This window comes from Microtus pennsylvanicus, chromosome 15 (assembly GCF_037038515.1).
Source record: "Microtus pennsylvanicus isolate mMicPen1 chromosome 15, mMicPen1.hap1, whole genome shotgun sequence".
Taxonomy (NCBI): Eukaryota; Metazoa; Chordata; class Mammalia; order Rodentia; family Cricetidae; genus Microtus; species Microtus pennsylvanicus.
The window spans coordinates 16,588,149-16,612,714 of NC_134593.1; the positions used below are offsets into that span (position 1 = coordinate 16,588,149).

At 37.9% G+C, this 24,566-nt stretch overlaps 1 protein-coding gene across 2 annotated transcripts in view; it reads left to right on the forward strand.

The window, feature by feature from the left end:
• Rnf17 (ring finger protein 17) overlaps positions 1-24,566 on the forward strand; it is a 109,367-nt gene that overhangs the window by 24,532 nt on the left and 60,269 nt on the right. For both annotated transcript variants that reach the window (XM_075949439.1, XM_075949438.1), the window contains exons 7-10: positions 3,486-3,657; positions 7,435-7,511; positions 7,742-7,816; positions 13,275-13,579. In XM_075949439.1, coding sequence (XP_075805554.1) covers positions 3,486-3,657; positions 7,435-7,511; positions 7,742-7,816; positions 13,275-13,579 — 629 coding nt within the window. The remainder of the gene's footprint in view (positions 1-3,485; positions 3,658-7,434; positions 7,512-7,741; positions 7,817-13,274; positions 13,580-24,566) is intronic.

A 24,566-nucleotide genomic window follows, 5' to 3' on the forward strand; every position in this document is an offset into this window, starting at 1 on the left:
GTGACACACCTTCTCCAGCAAGGTCATGCCTAAATTTTTCCAACAACCCACCAGTTGGGAACCAAATATTCAAATATATTAGCCTGTGGGGATCATTCTCATTCAAACTACCACAAACATATACCCAAGACTGTTGTATCTGGGTTGTACAGTGGTTTTATTTTTGTTTTGCTGAGAAACTTCCAAACTCATTTCTGTAATAGACTGGACTCATTACACTCTCATCAGCAGTGTGCAAAAGTTCATGTTCCCTCTACATCCTGAACAGTGTTTGTTGTTTTCTTATTGATAACCATGTTTTTTCTTGTGTTTTTGTTTTGTGGTTTTCCTATTTCCTTCTGTCTTTCTCCTCTCCTGTTTGTCTCTCATTTCTTTCCCCCCTTTTTTAACTGATTTTTTTTCTTTATTTTATTTTTTATGTGTCTGGATGTTTAGACTGCAAGTATGTCTGGGCACCGTGTATCTGCAATTCCCATAGAGGCCAGAAGAGGGCATCATATTCCCTGGCACTGGAGTTCTAGATGGTTGTGAACTTCGATGTGAGTGCTGGGAATCAAATCTGGTTCTCCTGGAAGAACAGCCAATGCTCTTAACCTCTGAGCCATCCCTCTCCAGTCCTTCTCTGCCTCTTTTCTAAGACAGCTTTGCTAAATATGAAATTCTGTTCACAGATTTTTGTTTTTCCTTTCCACACTTTATGTATATTCCTCCATTGCCTTCTGGCTTTGACAGTTTCTCCTGAGAGTTTGACCAGTGATCTTAGAGGAACTGTTGTGTATGACAGGTTACATTTCTCTTCCTGGTCTCATGATTGTTTCTCTGCTTTTCAAAAGTTTGACTGTGTGTGTTTATTTTACGTGGAGTTGGTTCATAGATCTTTGTCCCATTAAATTTTGGAAGTTGTTTTTTCTTGTTTTGTTTTTTTGTTTTCTTTTTGTTTTGTTTTCTGGGTTTACTATTTCCTTCGATCTTTCTCCTTTTCCTGTTTGTTGCCTGTTGATATTTAACAGGTTCTGTAGGCTCTTTTTTTTTTAATTTTTTCGTTCTTTTTGCTGTTGTTGTTGTTGTTGTTGTTATTGTTTCTGGAAACAATTTTAATTGTCCTTTCTTCTAACCTTGCTTTTTCATGATTCTGCTTCCACCATTGCCTTCTACTTTTATTAATGTTGTTTGTTTGTTTAACAAGGCCTTGTTGTATAATCCAAACTGGCCTCAAACCCACCATGTAGCCTATGCTGACCTCAAACTCAGAATTTTCTTGCCTCAGCCTTCAGATGCTGAGATTACAGGTGTGTTCCACCATGCCCAGATCTCCAGCCCAGGGTCTAATGCTGTCCAGTCATGCTATCAGTGAGCTGCACCTGCAGCCCTGATTCCTTTTCATGTTCTTTTTGTCTTGATATTATAATTATTATTCTTAGGCCACTCTTCTAACTTCTACTTCTTTTTGGGGTTTTCCTTTGTTTCTTTGAACATATTTAAGACAGTTATTTCAAATCAGTCTACGAAGTCCATTTGCCTATGCTTCTTCAGAAAGTCTACCTTTCTGTTCTCTTCCTTTGAGTGAGCCATATTATGTTGTAGTTGTTATACATCCATATTCCTTGTAGTGTTTGTGTTTAAACTTGGGCGTGAAAAACTAACAACTTTTTTCAGTCTTTATAGCTCGATTATATAGCTGGAACATTCTAAACTTTAGGATCAGTGTAAGATGAAGGTTTTAGGTCTACTCTTGAGTGGCCCAAGTGTGACTTTGTCAGTTCCTCAGTGTACACAACTACTCTTATATCTTAATTTTTAAAAGAATCTCAGCTTCTCCTAGGTCTCAAGTTGTCTATTGTATATCTGCCTATAATCTCTTACCCCTGTATGTGTGTCTTGCTGCAGTGCCCCTGAGCATCTCCCATGCTTTTCCACTGCCTTAGATCTAAGACAAGAGATCAGTCCTTCAGACAGCACAAAACAGATTTAGCTAATGTCATCAATCAGTTCTGGTTGGAGTTGAGGAATTGGTAACTGTATTCCTGCTTCCAGAAAAAGCCATAAAATGTCTTTTTTAAAAAATGCTATTTCCCAAAGTTCTCATGAAATGATAGTAGCCAGTTTGGTTTTCTTTTTCCTATGTCCCGTGGTGGAATGAGGCTTTCTTACTCCTTTTGAATGTCATTCTGTGTATGTAAGCTTTTAGGAACTTACTATAATTTAACAAAATAAACATGTTTCCTTTAAAGAAACCACTTTCAAAAATTATTTATATGTTACCAAATGGTTTGGAGAGTATCTGTTTACTTCTAAAACCTAGCCCATTTTCTGTAGTATTAGCAAACTTCCTTTGCTAGAGGCTAGATTTGATTTGCAAGAAATAATGAGAGATTGTTTTGTTTAATGACAAAAATACTTGACTTTTTCAGTTCAAACCTTTTAAATTGCTATAATAAAGCAATTTCTAGAGAAGAAAAAAAGATTTATGTATTGGTATCTAACATCTGGTTTGGTACTGTTTATAAGTCTTATTGTGACATGGACTGTGTACCTATGGTAATACTTAAATATGCAATAAACCTTTCAAAAAGTGAGTACATATGTCTTTGTAAGGGCACAAAAGACTACAGGATAGATACAGGCAGGATTTCTCCTGGTTAGGCAGAATGCTCTAAAGTCTCCTTCATGTCTATGACATAACTGTCTTTTAAAATATTTTTTCTTTTTAAGATTAATTTTTTTATTTTTTAATTTCTTTATACCTGTTTATTTATTGTTAAGTATGAGTGTCTTGCCTGCATGTATGTATGTGTACCACGTGTGTACCTAGTGCCCCATGGGAGGTGAGGAGAGGGCATCAGATTCCTTGGTACTGGAGTTAAGAGTCAATTTTAAGCCACCATGTAGGTGTTGGGAACTGAACCCAGGTCTTCATAAGAGCAGCACTAATTATCTAAACCATTAACTCATCACTCCAGCCTCAATTATTTTATTTTTTAATTTTATATTTTAATTAATTTTTTTACTGTGTGGGGACATGTGCATGTGAATGATGGTGATCGCAGAGGCTAGAATGGGGCATCACATTCCCTGGAGCTGGAGTGATAGGTGGTTGTGAACTGCCTGATTTGGGAACCAGGAACAAAACCCAGGTCCCCTGTAAGAAGAGCAGTAGGTTCCCTTAACTGCTGAACCATCTCTTCAGCCCCTTTGTTCTTTATTTACACATGAATTTCAATTGTAATTTATTTCAATTTAGTTGAATGATTCATTTAGCCACATTGTATGTCAAGTTTATCAACTCATAAAATTATCTTTTCAGGTGCTATTTGGTTAGAACATGCTTCTTTTACCCATATTATTTAAATTCATCATCAGTGAAATCATTCTGTTATTTTAGTTAAATTCATTACTTGGTAAAATTAGAGCTACTACTCAGTCATAAATTTACATTTACATAAATGTTAGTAAATTATCACAAAATAACTTTCTCTTAAATGAAGGAAAAAGAGCTTGTGTCAAGAACTTGAAAGGCGTACAGATGATTATTTATCAAAATTAGCAACAGTTAAAAGCTACATCGAAGAGAAAAAAAATGATTTGGATGCAGCTATGAAGATAGCAAAAGAACTCAAATCAGCACCTTCACTGAGGACCTACTGTGACCTGACTCAGGTAATTTTAATGTTCAGTGTGAATTAGTTTTGTCGTGGCTGACTTTATGTACTTTAGAACATAGACTTGGTATATCAACTCAAGAAGAGTTTTTTTTAATTACACTAAACTCCACAGGTACTCCTTGACTTGTGATGGGATTACAGTTTGATAAACTTATTACAAGTTGAAAATATTATAAACCAAAAATGTTTTTAATACAGATAACCTACCAGGCAACATGACTTAGCAGCAGTGTACTGTAGAAGGTCCATTGCCTACTCTTTGGACCCTGTGATTCTCTCTCTGACACTGTTCAGCATTTAAGAAAGGATCAGACTACAGAGGCAAAAGATCAAAAATCAGATTTTGCTTTCAACTTAGTGCATGCTGCTTTTGGAATGTTGTAATACATATATACATATATTTCAAACTAAGGACTGTCTTTTTTGGTAATTGATGCTTCTTAGGTGTTTGAGTTCTTTCTTCTGTTTTGTTCTGTTTGACTCATGCTCTCCTATGTAATCCTGGAACTTGCTGTGTAAATCAGAGTGTCCTCAAACTCAGAGGGATCTCTCTGCCACCTTAGTGCTGGAATTAAAGGCAAACACCATCACACCTGGCAGCATTAGAATTCTAAGACACACACGATTCCATTCATTTAACCTTTTATTATTTTTAATGTCTAAAACACATAATCTGATAGTATGTCAGTGAGGTAAAAACTGATGTTTGTGTTACTTAGATTTTTCACCACTATGATAAATATCTGAGATAATCAGCTTGTAAAAGGAAAGGTTTGTTTTTGCTCACGGTTTGAGAATTTTCACCCATGATTGATTGACTCCTTTGTTTTGTGTCTCTAGTGCACATCATGTAGGAGAGTATAGCAAAACAAAACCATATTTCTCTGGCCAGGAAGGAAAAGAGAGCAGAGGTTGAGATACAGCTGTCCCTTTTCAGTGACCTAAAACTTCATTTTAGTCCTTATCTCTTAAAGGTCCTCACACTTTTGGTAGCACCACTCTAGGGTTCTGTAGAGGACACTTAGGATGCAGGCTATACAAGACACTTTCTAAGACACTTTAATTAAAGGTGAGTACAGATAAGAGCAATAAGCAAAATGAAACTGTTCTCATGAATTTGTAGTTGAACTTGTGGCTTAATTTTTTTAATATCTATTTAAATTATTTATTAATCCCTATAAGGATAGATGTAGTAACACCTTGATAACTGATTTGATCACACTGATGGGCATTATAGCTTCTATGATTAGATCCAAGGATAGGCTATATGATCGAGCTCAGGTCCACCCTTCAGACAAGGAGGGCTTAAATGCTTTCTTTCATTACAATGATCTTTAATTCTTGAAAGTATTTACTTTCTATCAATACTGTGTGCACAAGACTTATATTTTTTAATTTATCCATCAGTTAGCTTTTTTCTTTTTTCTTTTTTTTTATTGAAAAAAAAAAATTTCCACCTCCTCCCAGCCTCCCATTTCCCTCCCCCTCCTCCCCCCACTCCCCCTCCCTCTCCAGTCTGAAGAGCAGTCAGGGTTCCCTGCCCTGTGGAAAGTCCAAGGTCCTCCCCCCTCCATCCAGGTTTAGGAAGGTGAACATCCATACTGGCTAGGCTCCCACAAAGCCAGAACATGAAGTAGGATCAAAACCCAGTGCCATTGTCTTTGGCTTCTCATCAGCCCTCATTGTCCACCATGTTCAAAGAGTCCGGTTTTATCCCATGCTTTTTCAGTCACAGTCTAGCTGGCCTTGGTGAGCTCCCAATAGATCAGCCCCACTGTCTCAGTGGGTGGGTGCACCCCTTGTGGTCCTGACTTCCTTGCTCATGTTCTCCCTCCATCTGCTCTTCATTGGGACCTTGGGAGCTCAGTCCGATGCTCCAGTGTGGGTCTCTGTCTCTATCTCCATCCATCGCCAGATGAAGGTTCTATGGTGATATGCATCAGTTAGCTTTAAGTAGCATACAAAACATCAGGTTTGAATACAGTATTTTCAAACATTTGTTTTCATTGAGTCTTGTCCCCCCCCCCCATTCCACTGACCTTTCTTGACCCTCTCTTTCTAGCAACCTCCTTCTCGCTTCCATGGCCCATGTTTTTTGTTGCCCTTCCACAAGTCCTCTAAGCTTCTTTCTGTCCTATAAAGGTCCATAGCTTACAGTCCCACCAGCATCCACATACATCCATTTTTTTATTCTTTTAACATTTACTGATTCTTTGTGGATTTCACATCATGCATCCCTATTCCACTTATCTTCCTATTCCCTCACATCTATTCTCTGCCCTTGTAACCTCCCCTTCAAAACAGAACAATTTTTAAAAGAAAAATAAAAAGACCAAACAAATCAAATAGACCAAAAAGAAAAAAAGAAAAATCACATCATGGAAGCTGTAGTGTGGCCCATTGAGTCATACAGTTTACTCTTTGGTTCATTCTTCTTTACTTGTATTTATTGCTGTGAGTCATTGATCAGGTTCAAGGTATCTGACTTCTGATACTATCAATAGTAGGTTCTCATTGGGGCTACTCTTGGGCATCCTGTTGTCCTGTGTCATGGAGATCTTGCTGTTTTGGATGTGTAGGTTCTACCCCTTAACATGTGCCAAGAGTTCACAGATGAGGTGGATGTTGGGGTGGGCCAACTCATAGCCCTGGTTCTGGGCCTGGGTAGTATCAGGGTTTGTCAGCCTACTAGCTTTTCCTCCTCATCGCTTCCCTGGGTGAGCTCTCCAACACTGCCTTGGCTAGCTCAAGCTATGCAGCCTGCAGCAAGGAGCAGGGCCACTTCTAACTCAAGATCCCATTCTTCTTGTCTTCTTATACCTTCAGAATGTACAAATCAGGAAACAATTACTTCATTCATCTCTTGTCTTGTGCCTAGAGAGAAAAGTTGTGCAAAATAGAAATGTCTTTCTTATAGCACAAATTGACAGGACAAGATTAACAATATCCTCTTTGCTAACTCGACTTCACTTTCTAAGGGAGGGAATCTTCTCTAGTAATCTTTGTGTCCTCAGAGTCTTATTTCCCATAAACAACCAGATGCAAATGATATACTGAAGTACAGAATTGGAATCTATTGATTTATTGTCTCCATAATCTCTAACTTCAAATGAACAGTGGAGAATTTGCCAGTATCTTGTTACTGATTCTCCCCTAATGTGATTTTAAAAGCAGTATGTTTACATGCAAGATTTTGGAGAAAAATGATAATAAAACATGGTCTTTACTCTGGCAAATTTAGTTAGGAAGATGAGGCAAGAAGAGGAAGCATTTAGGGGCTGGAGAGATGGCTCAGTGGTTAAGAGCCCTGGCTGCTCTTCCAGAGGTCCTGAGTTCAATTCCCAGAAACCACATGGTGGCTCACAGCCATCTATAATGAGATCTGGTGCCCTCTTCTGGAATAAAGGCATACATTTAGATAGAGCACTCGTATACATAAAATAAATAGAATCTTAAAAAGAAGAGGAGGAGGAGGAGGAGGAAGCATTTGACAATACCACTGGTGCTTAATGAATCTGACTGGAGCTTTGTATGTCTGGATGGTTCTAATTACTTGTTGGGGTGTCTGTTAATGTAGGTCTCTAAACAACTTTCAACTCCATTAGAGACTGTTGTAAAGACTGATTTCTACCCTTTGCTTTGAGAGCTCAAAAAATAGCCTTGAATTTATCAATTGAATACCTAAAAGGCCTTTTCCCTCTAAAATCCTCTTTTAGCAATATTTTAATAAAAGAAAATTTACACATGAAGTATACATCTCTCTTGATTCCAGATTATCCGGACCTTGAAGTTAACATTTGAAAGTGAATTGTCACAAGTTAATTCTGTAATTCCAAGGAATCCCCCGAGGTGAGTAAGTCTTGATTTAGGAGCCCATACCAAGAGTTATTAAATAGCAAGTGATTATAATTTGAAATTTTGGATCATACATCTTTCCTAAAGTAACAACCAAATTAAAATAATTGTAATTTGTGAAAAATTACTTAAATGCTTTCTTTTAAGTTAGCTAATGTTGGCTACTGTTGTATAGAGGAGTAGTAAATTTCTAAGAACATTAATTTATGTACTACATTTTTTAGGTTGAATATAAATTGCAGCGAGATTATCTGCATGTTCAACAGTATGGGAAAGATTGAATTTGAGGACTCAACAGAGTAAGTGTTTTTAAGAATGGCAAAATGTTCGTATCTGATAGTGCCTAAGACCAAGAGACAAATGAATGGTTAATTTAATTCAGGAACTAAAATTTATCTAAAAAGCTGCATTTCTATAGTTATGTTTGTAGTGCTTTTTAAAAAACCTGGAAGAGATTAGTATTAGTGGTTTACACACTGAAGCTCTTTGAATTCATTCTGTTAACAAGCATGAACACTGCTTTTTTGTGCTAGACCCCAACGTTCTAGAAGGTAGTGAGATAAACAGAGAAATTACAACGCATAAAATAGAAATGAAAAACAAATAAAATGCATTATGGATGTGATAGTAGATGTAAATAGAGCTGTTGCAGAAAATGGAAGGATCATTTCTTCTTGGGACAATCGAGAATTTGGAAAGGGATTTTATTTTCACTTAACTGTGAAAAATGAGTGTCAAGTAGAAAAGAACAAGTGGAAGGCAGGTGTCTGAGCAGCATATCGGCAGTAAACTAGCATGCCACACTAGAAAGCCTGCTGCAGTTCCATTCTGTATATCCCTGTGTGCATATAGAAGCTAAACCTAAAGACTGTGCTGCTGTCTGACAGCATTTAAAGTTTATTTTCTATTTATTCACTGTTCAATATGATAGCTACCAACTAGGTGTTGCTTAAATTAAGCACAAGTTAATTGAGACTAAATAAAATGACAGATTCATTTCTTTGGTTTTATAAGCCAGATCACAAATGCTTAGTTGTCACATGTCTTAGTATAATCTTGCTGTTGTAATGAAATGCCCAAATAGAAATTTGTTTCCTCAGTCTAGAGACTGGAAAATTCAGTCAGGGCACTGACAAGTTCACTGTCTGGTGAGAATTCTTGTCTCTGCTTCCGAGATGGCAACTTACTAGCATGCATAAGGCCCTATATTCAAACCTTAGTCCAAGGATGGGTGGATAGAGTTGACACCTTCAGTATTGTTGGCCTCACAGGGTGGAAAAAATGGAGTGCACAGAGTAGAAACAAATGTAGCATCATTTGACAGAACAACCAGGGGTTCAGGACAGTTCTTTCCATTTCATTATTTTGTTGTTGTTGTTGTTGTTGTTGTTTTAAAGACAGATTTCTGTATGTATTTTAAACTGACCTTGAACTTGTTGTGTAGGCCAGGCTGGCTTTGAGCTTGCAGTGATCCCTCTGCCTCAGCTTCCCTCACTATCTGTCGCTACACCTGGTGTCTCCATCCATTTTAAAAGGTACAACTCACAGTCTAGCAAGATGGCTTAATAGGTAAAGCTGCTTCCACCAAATCTTTGATGGCTTGAGTTCAGTTCCCCAGAATGTACACGGTAGGAGATAACTGATTCCCACAGGTTTTCTCTAACCTCCACACATACACACCTACACACACATGTACACATGCCATGGTACATGCACTCATGCACAAATATATACTTAATAAATAAGCAAATGTGAAAAATATTCTAACATACAATGCCATTCAAGGGAGTGGGGTCTTGGTATTACCAGCATGAAATTGTTTTGAGCAGCATCTCAGTACCACCAGCATGAAGACTGTTTTAACATGAGTGTTAAAGCATTGTTAGTTCATCACATTACTGCTATCACTAGCAGTTCTGTTGGTGATAACCACTTAGAAGATTTTTAAACTTGAAAACAATAGTTAGATTGCTTTTTTTATTTTCTTAGGATTTTCTTTTTTTCTTTTTATTTTTTTATATGTGCTTCTTTGTGTGTGCATATGAGTGCAGGTACCTGTAGAGGCCAGAAGAGGGCATCTGATCTTCTGGAACTGGAGTACAGATGACTGTGAGCTATCTGATGTGGGTGCTGGGAGCTGAACTCAGATCCTTTGGAAGAGTAGCAGGTGCTCTTAACTGCAGAACCACCTCTCCAGCCCCTCTAGAGATTACATTTTTACATGTTAACTCTGGCTAGGTGTGAACACCTTTAATCACAGAGGCAAGCAAAACTTTGTAAGTCTAAGGTCAGCTTGATCTACCTAGCAAGTTCCAGGCCAGCCAGAGCTACATAGTGCTATAATCTGTCTCAAAAGAAGGAAATAAAGAAAAGCTGTTTTACACACACACACACACACACACACACACACACACACACACACACACACACACACACTTAGGAATATAAGAATAAAAATAAATTGAAAAGGGGGATAGGCATATGTTCCCTGTCTACTGGCCATTTGAGGAGAAAGGTGGAGGGGACACTTGAGTAAATGTAGTAAAGTTTAAGGCAAGATCTTGGACTTGATCCCAGGTTTAGGTTATTTATGTTATTTATTCAAATACCCAGAGTAGGAGGGCGCTTGTTCGTTTCCCGGCTGCCCAGACTCCCGAAATAGCCACACAGAAACTGTATTAATTAAATCACTGTTTGGCCTATTAGCTCTAACTTCTTATTGGCTAGCTTTTACATCTTAATTTAACCCATTTCCATTATTTTATATTTTACCATGAGACTCGTGGCCTACCAGCAAGGTTCCAGAGTATCAGTCTCCAGCGGCAGCTCCATGGCTTCTTCTTGACTCCACCTCCTTAATTCCATCATTCAGCTTAGTTTTTCCCATCTAGCTCTGCTCTACCCTACCACAGGCCTAAGACAGTTTCTTTATTAACCAATGGTATTCACGCATACAGAGGGGAATCCCATATCAGTGAGGAACCAAATTATCAGGAGTTTGTTTGTTTGCAACTTTGTTTGGAATAATAATCAGTGTCCTGGGTAGTCTTAATTGTGAGTTTGTGGCAATCATCTGATAGGAGACTCTACAGTTGCCTACATCAGGCTGGTTTGAGAGCATGTCTATAAGAAATTGCTTTGATTACTAATGGATGTAGAAGGGCCCAGCCCAATAGGTTTCACCATTTCTAGTTCAGTGGTCCTTTTGTATGAAAAATACAGTTAAGAATGAGTCTATAAGCAGGTTTTTGCTTCAAGCCCTGCTTGGGTTGCCCTGACATCCCTCAGTAACAGACTATGACCTGGAAGTAAAGGCCAAACAAATTCTTTTCTCCTCAAGTTGCTTTTGGTCAGAGTGTTTTATCACAACACCAAGAAAGGAAACTAGCACAGATGGCACCAGACTGAGATAGCCTATTATCCTCTTTGTCATAGAAAGGCCTTGCTAGAGGAACAAGGGCACGCTGGGTACCAGTCTTCCCACAGGCAGTGCCCTGGATTAGCTTTGAGGGCTTCCATGGATAGTCGTAGCAACCTTTTCAGGCAGTGTGTTCTTCTAGATAATTTTAGAACTTGAATATAGTTACTATCAAATTTCTAAGGTTAAAACCATTCTGCCTCTTTATAAAAGTCTTTGCTAATCTTGTGTTGATTTTAAATGAATACTCTGAGTTAAATTTAAAACTTTTTTCTGAAAGCAAATTCTATACGTTGTATGTCGTATTTATCAAATGACAGCTTAGCCTGATGACGCAGGTACAGAAAAGGTCAAGGGTAGTGCTCTGGAAAATATTTAAATCTATCTGCCTCTTTATAAAAGTCTTTGCTAATCTTGTGTTGATTTTAAATGAATACTCTGAGTTAAATTTAAAACTTTTTTCTGAAAGCAAATTCTATACGTTGTATGTCGTATTTATCAAATGACAGCTTAGCCTGATGACGCAGGTACAGAAAAGGTCAAGGGTAGTGCTCTGGAAAATATTTAAATCTAAAACAGTGGAAAAGTGACCTGAAAAATAAATAAGACTTAGATGGTGCATAGAGAGAGAGGGGATGAGGCAGACAGAAGAATGTGGAGCCTGGAGAGATGGTTCAGCAGGTAAGAACACTTGCTGTTCTTCCAGAGGACTCAGGTTCAATTTCCAGCACCCACATGGCAGCTCACAACTGTCTGTTACTCTACTTCTAAGGGATCTGACACCTTCACACAGATACCGTCAAAACACCAATGCACAGAAAATAAATCTTAAAAAATAAAAATGTGGTGTTGTAAAATGAAAGGTTAATTAGACTAGAGCCTAGTTAACTTAAAAGTTGAGTAAGGTCTGATGAGAATTACTATGGAAAGGTCTTTATAATACAAGGTTGTTTACACACAAAGACCTTTCAGAAGAGCCCTTTGTACAACTTAGATTGATTCTCCCTAGTATCAAATGCATACCTTCTGTTGGAAGGGACAGGTAAATGTGTTATTAATTCAGTTGTGTTTCTTTAATTCGTAAGTTGGCATACTAATATTTTGTGAAGAAATAAAATCCATTATGAGCTAACTAAAATGTAACTTTTATCGACTCATTCTCTTGCATTTTAAAATTTCTAATTATAATTTGGTAGCCTGAAATTGTATGGATATGAAGAGAAGGCAGAAAAATAGGAAGTAGGGCTGAGAAGATAACTTAGTCAGTGAAGTGCTGCTGTGTAGCTTACCATGCAAAACCTGAGTTCAGATCTCCACACCCATGTACAAAGCTGGGCACTGCTGAATCCAGGTTCTGTGAAAAATCTTGTCTCAGCAAATAAGTAAGATGGAGAGAGACTGAGGAAGATACCAGACATAAATCTCTAGCTTTCACACGTGTCTGTGGTACACACATGCATGCATTCACACATGAGTCAGCACACACACACACAGACTAAATAAACATGCCATACCCAGAGGATTCAGGGAATATAACTATGAGCCTGGTGGAAGATTCTTAAGATTTATATTCACACTACAATCCCAGAGAACTTAGACAACAATGAAGACACTAAGAGAGACTTACATGGGAAGTAGAAAAAGGCAAGATCTCCTGAGTAAATTGGGAGCTTGCGAACCCTGTGGGAGGGGTGAAGGGGGGAGGGGGGAGGCAGAGAAAAATGTAAAGCTCAATAAAATCAATTAAAAAAAAGAAAAAGATTTATACTCAACATTCTTTTCTATACCTATTTTAAGATGACAAATTAAGAAACAATCTTAATATAATTTAAATGAAACTCTTAAGCCAAGTCAAAATGACTTATTTGGGAAACCTATAATATTTTAGGATCAGATTATTATGATTTTTTATTGATCATACATTCGTTTTCTTGACTTTTTAAAACCCTAAAGCAAGCCAAGTGTGCTGGCACGCAGAGTTTAGTAGTCTGAGGCAGAAGGATGTGAGTTAGAGACCAGGCAAATCCCAAGCCAACGTGTACCACTTAGACCCTGCCTCAAACAAAACAATAAAACAGAACAGCCAGTCCCAAAGGTGGCTTGTGGCTTTGATTAGGCTGTTTCTTTTGGAGTTTGAAATGGGTAAGAGGGTTTCTTTAGGGGTAATGACCATGTTCTAAAATTAGATTGTGGAAAGGTTATGCAGCTCTTTAAGGTTACCTTGAATTGTTTAGTGTATTTCTGCATCAGTGAAGATGTTTACACACTGATTTCTGGTATGGGAAAGAAATAACTTAAGGGTCAAAATTAAAGTAGTCCTGCTGTGTATTTTTAAACAGATGTTACCCGCAAGAAAATGAAGTTGGACAGAACGTTCCAAAGCAGTCTAATAATAAAGAGGAACTTGGTTGTGCTGCATTCTCATCACTAGAAAAGGAAAGGGCAGGTGCAGCTGCCCTGGCTGGTGAAGCACCTGTACCTCCTTTGCAAGCAGAGACCCCTGACAAGCAGCTAGAAGGAAAAAGCAAGCAGCCACAGAAAGAGGTGGCTGTAGTGATGTCTCCCAAAACTATTGCTGTGCTGCCTCAACTGGGATCTAGTCCTGATGTGATAATTGAAGAAATTATTGAGGAAAACATAGAATGTGAGTAAAAACAGAAATGGGAGGATCTGTTATCTGTAGTTGAAAAGAATTGCTGTCTTTTGTTCATGTGATCAATAGAAGCATACTGCTCTGTGTATCTCATATCCTCATCATGAGTTCGTATCTATTGATCCCATACTCCTTCCTTCACATATTCCAAAGCTGGAAAATTTTGTTTTTTAGCCTTTTATTTATTTATATTGGGTTTGGGGCTGCTGGAGAGGTCTCACATTGTAATGCAGTCTGGCTTAAAATTCACTAGATAGCCCAGGCTAACCTTCTTTTTATTTTTTATTACTTTATAAATAATACCAATCAAAATTTCCACTTCCTCCCCTCCCCTCATTTCCCTCCCACCCCCCACACCCTTCCCTCTTACCCCTCCAGTCCTGAGAGAGGGCAAGGTACCCTGCCCTGTGGGAAGTCCAAGGCCCTCCCTCCTCCATCCAGGCTTAGGAAGGTGTGCATCCAAATAGAATAGGATCCCCAAAAGCCAGTACATGCAGTAGAGACAAATCCCAGTGCCTTATCTTTGGCTTCTCAGTCTGCCCCAACTGTCAGCCACATTCAGAGGATCCAGTTTGATCCCATGCTCATTCATTCAGTCCCAGTCCAGCTGGATTTGGTGAACTCCCATTAGCTCAGGTACACTGTCTCAGTGGATGGACCAACCTCCTCCCGGTCCTGACTTACTTACTCATATTCTCCCTCCTTCCGCTCTTCAACTGGATCTTGGGAGCTCAGTCCAGTGCTCTGCTGTGGGTCTCTGTCTCTATCTCCATCTGTCACCGGATGAAGGTTCTATGGTGATATTCAAGATAGTCATCAGTAAGCAGTCCTCCCACCTCAGTGACTTGAGTGCTGGGATTACTGACATGAGCCACCATGCCTGGTTTGTTTTTTAAAGGCCTCTGTTGGCAAAATCCTTTAATTCCAGTAATCAGAAAGGAGAAGTAGTCAGATCTCTGTAAATTTTAGGCTATCTTGGTATACATAGTAAGCCCAGGCCAGGCAGAGCTGCACCTTGAGATGCTGTCTCAAACAGAGCAAAAACAGACAAACAGAATTGGGCCTGGAGAGTTGGCTTAACAATTAAAACCTTATTACTCTTGCAGAGGACAAGAAGACCTGGATTTGGTTCCTAGCACACTTGTGGCTTACAAACATTTGTAACTCCAGTTCCAGAGGATCCAGCACCTTTTTCTGACCTCATAAGGCACAAGGCACCAGGCACCTACCATGTACTGCACATAAATACCTGCAGGCAAAATATCAACACACATAAAGCAAAATTTTTAAATCTAAGAAAAAAAGAAAACTTCTGAGGTGCAACTTTAATATTTTATTTACTTAGAGTATTTGACATTTTTATGTTATATATTTAAGCCTGATACATATAATGCAAATAAATGGTACATGAAATTTGTGGATGCAGTTATATTATCCTGTTCTTAAACTAAGAACACCTTGCTGGGCAGTGGTGGCGCATGCCTTTAATCCCAGCACTCGGGAGGCAGAGGCAAGTGGATCTCTGTGAGTTCAAGGCCAGCCTGGTCTACAAGAGGTGGCTCTGGGACAAGAACCAAAGCTACAGAGAAACCTTGTCTCAAAAAAAAAAAAAGAACACCTTTTAAATATTTGTTCTGAAATTCAGTCTGTTTGGAGCTAAACTGTTCTGAATATCATTTTATAACAACTAAATATTAATTAAATATAAAAATATTTTTAAATTAAATAAAAATTGTTTGATAGTATTTTGTCCATTTTTATAGTAGTGGAATGCTACAATATGTGATCTTGCATTAACCATCTTCTTTTGACAATTTTTAATACCATTGTCTGTTTTATTGGTTGACTTTGCAGAAGTTTTTAGTTGAAATTTATTTGAAATATTTTAATAGAATTTTAAAAACAGAAGAGAAACAGAGATAGAGAGTAAAAGAGACATTTTTAAAGGAAACAGTAGTGCCCACTCAAAGTGTAGGCTTCTCAATAGAGACCCAGAATGAAATTTTAAATACAAAAAAAAAAGAACATATCTTCCTCTAAATTATTATCATTGATGTTTGAATTACTGTGATTGCCTATCATGACTTATAAGAAATCTTGCCAACCAGGCAGTGGTAACACATGCCTTTAATCCCAGCACTCAGGAGGCAGAGACAGGAATGAGTTTGAGTCCAACCTGGTCTACAGAGTGAATTCCAGGACAGCCAAGGCTACACAGAGAAACCCTGTCTCCAAAAAGAAAAAAGAAAAAGAAAAAGAAATCTTGCCCATTCCAGTATTTTACCAATTTATTCACAGCTTTTTAGACACTAGTGTCTGATCACTATCAACATTAACAAAACTCCTAAAGTTGTCTTTTTTATTTTGATAAAGCATGCTTCAAAGATGATCCTATGGAGAGTCCTGGATACCAAAAAATGCCTGCTCAGAAAGAGCCATCTGCTCCTGTTGGACCAAAAACAGGTATGCAAAAAACTGTCCACACTTGATGGAGTGGCATTTGCTTGCTGTATGGCAACTCTTTCCTAATATGTAGTGTACACAAAAGCATTTTACTACCTAAATCTATTTTCCTTTTCATGTTAAATGTTTTTACTATCTGAAAAATTAATTTAAAATTGATAATGTTTCTCACAGCTATAACTTCTAGTTACATAGTTACTTGGGTTCTTCAAATTTTTATGTCAGTTTTTAAATTTATGAAGTACAGTAATAGGTTTTCTTATGACATTCTCATACATATGTGTCTTTAAACTTTGTTCTCATTTTTCCCTCCTGCCACTTGCTTGGCTCCTTCCTCTTCTCAGCTGTTCTTCTTCTGCTTTCATGTCATGAAGATGGAAGTCACAAAATAATCCCACACCAGCTCAGAATTATGAATAATAAAATGGTTATTTATTTAAGGGAAAAACTTATAGATTACTGTCCTAGATAACAGTCCTCTGCACAAACAGGAACAGAGTCTAGCAGCCAGAAGCAGGAGCCGGAAGCAAGAGAGTGGGCGCATGCTTTACAGCTGCTTTTTACAGTATCAGAGACCACACACACACACACACACACAAACACACACGCGCACGCGCGCGCGTGGGCTGGTATCTTAAAGGCTGTTGGCTGAAGGGGCAGAATGTGCTCCCACAGCACTTCCCCTTTTGTTTAAATGAGAGAGTTCCAAACCCAATATAAAACTATATACACTAGGAACAGATATCAAGTATAATTATAATTACAGCCAGCATAAACAATATTAAGCAAGGAACGTATGCTAAATGTTTTAATAAACATCCTATCCTAAGGAGTCTTAAGTCTTGTATTGGAAATGGCTTGGCTAGATTATAAGAGTACAGTAACTATGACTATCTAATCTTTAACCCCATCGAAGGCCTGAGAAGGGAGATAATATTGCTTGAGCAGGCAGGAAGCGCAATCAAGCAGCTTCCAAAGTGAGCAATATATGATGGAGACAATTAGCTACCTGAGCAATCACCCAAAGTCTCATTTTGTAATGTTGAAGCAACCAGCTTTGGCTAAGGCCTAGTGTAACTGACAGACCATTTTCAGAGGCAGAAAAATTTTCATAACTGTCTTACCCTGTCTTGGCAAAATTTGACAGTCTTTTTCTTTTTTGTTCTGCTTATCCATTTCTGGAAACCATGTACTTTGTCAGTGGTTGAGGTATGGCCAGTTCCTTGCCCAAAGGCCAATGGTGCCAAGAAGAAAACAAACTCCAAGTGGAGTGTCTTTGGTGCTCAACATTCTCTTGGGAATAGATTGATGCTGTCAGGAGCAATCATGTCTCATGTCAACAGAACCCTAAGTTATTTAAATGCCATGTTCTACAGATCCTTGAAGTGGTTGAAGATTACCTATCTAGACAGAATACAATCTCTATGTATCTAAAGAACCTAATTGATCTGACTGTACAACAAGCATGAACAACTATTGATCTATAATATTTTATATCTGTATAAATTAAAGATTAAAACTTCATGTCAGAAAGTTAAATAATCTGTAAACAAATGTGCAACTAATGAGGACAATGACCTCAAAATGTAAACAATCTGTAATGTTGGCTATAGATGACCTTTATTATGTTGACATGTTCCTATTTCTAGCCTTTTCAGGTCTTTTATTGTGATATTGAACTTTCTCAAATGCCTTTTCTTTATTGAGATTTTCGTGTGATTTCTACCCTTAAGTCCATTTATGTGTGTTGTATTAAACTTACCAAGATATATATGTTGATCCAACCTTGAAGCCAACTTGCATATGGTATATGATCTTCTTTATTATTATTATCACTATTTATTTTCATATATATTATGTCCCAACCATAGTTTCTCCTCTCTCCCCTCCCCCCAGCCTATTCCCCTTCTCTGTCTCCCCTTAGAAAAGAGCAGGCCTCCCAGGAACATCAACAGACATGGAATAATATGTACAATACTACCAGGCACATATCATCATATCAAGGCTGGATGAGGTGACCCAGTAGGAAGAAAGTGGTTCCACAAACAGGCAAAAGAGTCAGAGACAGCCCCCTACCCACTGTTAGGAGAGCCACAAAACCACTTAAGCTATTCAGTCATAATTCATATATGTAGAGTATCTAGGTTATACCCATACAGGCTTCCTGTTTTCTGTGAGCCCCCATGAGTCCCAGTCAGTTGATTCTATGGACTTTGTTCTTTTTTTTAATATTTATGTATTTATTTATACAATATTCTGTCTGTGTGTATGCCTGCAGGCCAGAAGAGGGCACCAGACCTCATTACAGATGGTTGTGAGCCACCATGTGGTTGCTGAGAATTGAACTCAGGACCTTTGGAAGAGCAGGCAGTGCTCTTAACCGCTGAGCCATCTCTCCAGCCCCTGGCCTTTGTTCTTACAGTGTCCCTGACTCCTCTGGTTCCTCCCATCCTCCACAGGACTCTGCATATGCTCCCATCAGTTGCTGGATGCAGTCTCTCTGAGGACAGTACTGCTAGGCTCCGGTCCCAGAACACTCTGCAGGAAGGGCAAACTGCAGGTCAAAGGTTTTGTAGCTGGATTGGTGTCCCAGCCCTCCACTCATGACCTTGCCTGGTTATAGAAGATGACTGGTTCAGGCTTTGTGTCCTCTATTACTGGGAGTCTTTGCTATCGTTACTCTTTTAGATTCCATGGAATCTCCATTGCATTATGTTTTCACCTTGCCCCTGAAATGCCCCCAATTCCAGTCATTTCTCCTAGTATTTTCTCTTTCCCTCTAGTATATGATCTTAATGTGCTGTTGAATTCACTTTGCAAGAATTTTATTGATAAATTTTACTTTTGTGTTTATCAGGAGAGGTTGGTGTATAGTTTTGTTGCTGCTGTATGCATAAAAAAAAGAAAAATAAGCACTCTTGGTCAGAAAATGATTACAGATACGCAATAAGACAGATTCAAACAAACGAAAGAACTGAATGGGTCACGGTACTAGATAAATGTACAGGGCTTATGAGAGAGAGGAAAGAAGACAGAAAGTGATAGATTAAAGGAGTAAAGATAATAAAATATGAGAGGTAAAAATAACTAAGCCCCGTAAAGATGGAATGTACACAGAGAGTTTGGATTTTCTGGCTGCAGAGAGGCATTTGATTCTGGAGGCTGCCAAACTAAACTAACATATATTTTAAAGCTATCTTGGCTTCAAATTTTGAGTCTAAGGATATGTTGCTTTGGAAAAGAGGTTTTACTTTTGTTTCCACAGAAGGTGAGAACCTATGGATTCCTTCCAGGCTAATGTGGTTTGATGGAACAAGACCCCAAAAAGGTCTCTGTGAACCCTAAAAATATTTTGCCCAACAAACAGCAGAAAGCAGTTGGGAGAAAACAATGCCCAAATTCCCAAAATGATTGTTTATAAATGTTTGTTTTCATTTTAAAAAGGGTTGGTTATAAATGTTTAATGGAAATAAGGAGGATATGCTATAGAGATGAATATTTTGCATTGGTATGGATCTTAGTCTATTGATACAGATTTAAGATCGATTTTGTTACACTGTGTATATGTATTTCTGCTCTTGTTTAAGATACTGTATACAGTATCTTAAAAATGTAATGTATGATTAAAAATTACAGATCAATAGTCATTTATAATAGTCAAACTTGTAGTCATGTCAGTTAAGTTTTCTAGATATGCAGAGATATATTTCAGTTAGATAATCTTCAACGCTTCAAAAACCTACGGACTATGGCATTTAAAATGTTTTAAGAACTTAGACTTTTCTCGACAGTGAGACATGTCTGCTTCTGGCAGCACCAATCTACTTCAAGAGGATGATGGGCATCAGAGAGGTTCCTTATGGAGTTTGCTAGCCATTTGGGCAAGAAACTACTCTTACCTGGACTGCTTGACATTATGCTATATAAACTGGACATTCATGACCCACAGAAAAATGATTGCTGAACTTGTCAAAAGAAGGTGAGACAGTCCTTCAGGGTTCTGTTCCACAGAAGAAACTGCCAGACATTCTGCAGGACACAGAAGAAAATGACTGACAGAATTTGCCATTACAAAGCAGAACAGATCTTCCAATTTCCTGCTTCACTGAAGTCTTCCAGATACTATTGACCCGTAGGCTATGGATGCCCCAATGTAACAAAAGAACTTCGGGTGACTGTCCAAGCAGCGAGATGAGAGGTCTCTGTCATTTCTAGAACTTTGGAAGTTGCTTACAATGCACTTCCTGTTTACTTAAGTAATATTATAACCTTCTGGGGTCTTTGAAAACAGTTAGGTATAATAAAGATAAATTAGATATGAAACTTTAGACTCACAAAGACAAGATAGATGATAGAATATTTTCCTTAATTTTTGCCTTATATAAATAGACTATTGTAACTAATTTTTGCTTGATAATTGTTTCGTTATATGTAATTTTACTATGTTAAAGTAAAATTTTTCCTCTTTATTTAGACAGAAAAAGGGAGAGATGATATGGGAATCCTGTCTGTATGCTATGAATATGCTTTATTAACATTGGTTAATAAAGAAGCTGCTTTGGCCTATGTCAGAGCAGAATACTAAACTGAAAGTAGGGAGAAAGAAGGCAGAGTCAGGGAGATGCCATGTAGCTGCTGAAGGAGAAAGATACCAGAACCTTACCAGTAGGCCACAGCCTCATGGTGGTACATAGATTAATAGAAATGGGTTAGTTTAAGATGTTATAAACTAGCTAGGAATATGCCTAAACCATTAGCCAAGCAGTATTGTAATTAATATAGTTTGTGTGATTATTTAGGTCTGCACAAACAGGAAACTAAATTACAGCCTCCATTTACATGAGGTCTTTCTGAAGGTGTGGTATGTTGTCTGAAGTTTTTGTCCCGCCCAATCCCACACAGCTGTTTAGTCCCAAATAAACACAGAGAGGTCTACGTTAATTATAAACTGATTGGCCTATTAGCTCAGGCTTCTTATTGACTCTTATAGCTTATATTAGCCCATAATTCTTGTCTGTATTAGCCACATGGCTTGGTACCTTTTTCAGCAAGATTGTCACATCTTGTTTGCTCTGTGGCTGACTTCCTCTGTGTCTGGGTGACAACTATAGACTGAAACTTTTCTCTTTCCAGAATTCTTGTTGCCCTACCTCTCCTTCCTGCCTGGTTGCCCCACCTCTACTTCCTGCCTGGCTACTGGCCAATCAGAATTATATTAAAATACAATTGACAAGGTACTGACCATTTCCCCACAGCAGTGATAGAATCTAGCAGTAAATACATCAGATTCTCAACTTTTCTAAGGATACTGCTTATTACTGCTTCAGTCTAAATGCTTTTTTAATTAAGATTTTATTTAATTATTATGTATCCAGTGTTCTACCTGCATGTATGCCTGCAGGCCAGAAGAGGGCACCGGCACCAGATCTCATCATAGATGTTTGTGAGCCACCATGTGGTTGCTGAGAATTGAACTCAGGTCCTCTGGAAATGCAATCAGTGCTTTTTCACATCTGAGCCATCTCTCCAGCCCCCAGTCTAAATGCTTCTTATAGATCTTTTTGTTTATATCTTCTTGATTTAGTTTTGCTAGTTCCTGTATGTCTAGTATATGTCTAGTAATTAATCCCTTTCTTCTAGGTTTTCCAGTTTTTTATAATATATGTTTTCAAGGTATTTTATAGTAATCCTCTGGATTTCACTGGAATCTGTCTTAGGGTTTTTCTTTCTATGAAAAGATACCATGAGCACAGCAACTCTTATAAAGGAAAGCATTTAGTTGGGGCCTTGCTTATAGTTCAGAAATTTTTTAGTCCATTGTCATTATGGCAGGAAGCATGGTGGCTTATAAGCAGACATGGTACTGGAGAGGTAGCTGAGAGTTCTATATTTGGATTGGTGGACAGCAGGAAAAGAATGAGACACTGGACCTGGTTTGAGCATCTGAGACGTCAAAGCCCCAGTGATACTTCCTCCAACAAAGCCCATACTCACTCCAGTAAGGCCACACCTCCTAATAGCACCACTCCCTATAGGCCTATGGGGGCCATTTTCATTCAAATCACCACAACATCCCTCTTTTTTATTTCTAATTTTATTAGTTTGCAATCCTCTCTTTTGGTTAGATTGGTCAGGATTTGTCAATTTTATTTATCTTCATAGAGAACCAATTCTTTGATTGTATTATTTAGTCTTCATTCTAAGCTGATCATTTATTATTTCTTCTGCCTGAAGAATTTAGCTTGCTTTTGTTTTTCTGAAACCTTGAAGTACATTTACTTGAACTTAGTCTAATTTTGGGTTTTAGGGGAGTTGATACAGGGTCTTATATAGTCCAGAGTAGCCTCAAACTCACTATAAGTGAAGATAATCTTGATCTCCTAATCCTCTTGTCTCCATCTCCCCACTTCTGGGATTACAAGTGTGTATCACCATGTATGGTCACTCATTATTTTTAGTGTGAATGAATACTCAGTAACTATAAACTTGCTCTTAAAACTGCCTAATAAGTTGTAAAACTGTTTTCACTTGATTCTAAAAATTTTGTTATATTTTGAGACTGGCTTTCACTATGTATCTCTGAAGGTTATCCTGAAGCTCACAGAGATAGCCTCCTGAATACTGGCACTAAAGGAATGTATCACCACACTCAGCTTTTATTCTAGGAAATTTTTAATTCATTCCCTCATTTCTAAAATATACTCCCACATTTCTTGAGGTAAAACCAGTTTATCTAGAGTTCAGATTCCAGGTATTTGTATAGTTTCATCTATGTCTCTCTTTGTTTTCTAGCTTTAGTCTACTGTTCTGATAAATACAAAGAATTTCTTAATTCTCGTGTATATTATATATGCTACTTTGTATTCTAAAATGCTGTCTATTGTATGGAAGGTTCCATGGACTACTGAGAAGAATGTATATTCTATATTCGTTAAATAGAATATTCTGTAGATAATGATAGGTCTAACTGTTGCATGAGATAATTTAACTCTTGTTTCTTTGTTGATTTTTAATTTAAATGAAAGGGTATTGAAGTTGTCTGCTATTATTATATCAGTACCTGCCTGATTTTCTATGCCTTTTAACGTTTGTTTTATGAAAGTAGAAGCACCAATACTTAGTATACATATATTTATAATTGTCATATTTCTTTATGAATTGTTCCTTTTGTTGCTATGTAGTGACCTTTTAGGTAATTTTGTTTTGAAGTCTACCAGATATAATAGATATACCAATTTAATTTTTACTCCTTTGACTCCTAGTCTATGGATATCTTTGTCAATAAGATGCTTTTCTTTGACGATAACAGAACAGCCATATGCTTTGTAATCCAGACAGCTAATTTGTCTTTTAATTGGTGACTTGAGACCTGTCTTGATTACTATTTTGTTGCTGTGATAAGACACCATAGCCAATACAACTTATAGATTAGTTTATTTGGGACTTATAGTTTCAGAGGGTTAGAGCTCATGACCACCATGGCAGAAAGCATGGCAACAGGCAGGCATGACATTGGAGCAGTAGCTAGTATCTCTCATCTTGAGACATGACCATGAGGAAGTGAGGGCACAATGGGAATGACATGGGCTTTTGAAATCTCAAATCCCACTCCCAGTGACGCACCTCTTTCAACAGGGCTACACCTCCTAATCCTTCCCAAACAGTTCTACCAAATGGGGACTGAGTATTCAAATATATGAGCCTATGGGGACCATTCTCATTCAAACCACCACAAGTCTATTTGCATTTAATGCCATTTTTGAGAGGGGTTGTGCTGTTATTCATGGTTAGGGTTGTTTTTATTGTTGGTTGAGTTACTGTTTATTCTTTTCCTCTTAGTAGTATCTAGGGCCTGCTGCGTTATTGTGTTGGACATAATGGACCCTTCCTATATATCCTGTGTTTATCTCTTTTTCCTTATTGAGATAAAGTCTCTTCCTTATTCTTCTTATATATTCAGTATAGTATTTCTGCTAAGTACCTTCTGCAGTTCTAGCTTGATGCCTTAGTTTGGGCTTTTTTTTTTAATGTCTTTATATGTTCCCACAGATTTTAGTAGAAGGTTTGCTGGATATACGCATTTTGATTGACGGTTGTTTGCTTTCAGATTTTGGCATGCCATTTCATGCTGTCCTGGATTTTAGGGTTATTGATAAAGATCTGATGTTATTCTGTGTTTGCCTTAGTTGGGGAGTTTGTGTCTTTAAGAGAACAATCAACCTTTACTTGCCTCAGATTTTTCCGTGTAATCAACTTTTAGAATCTAAGCTAATATATAGCTATAATCTTAAATTATGTTCTCTTCCATGCCCCCCAACCAGATAATGCATGTGTATTTGCTGAAAGCAGAAAATACAGAAGTTGAAGCAACCTTCTAAAACCTACCATAAAAGTTGAAAATAGCTAGGCAATGCTGGCGTATGCCTTTAATGTCAGTACTGGGGAGGCAGAGGCAAGAAATCTTTGGGAATTACACAGAGAAACCCTGTCTTGAAAACAACATTTATGGATATTG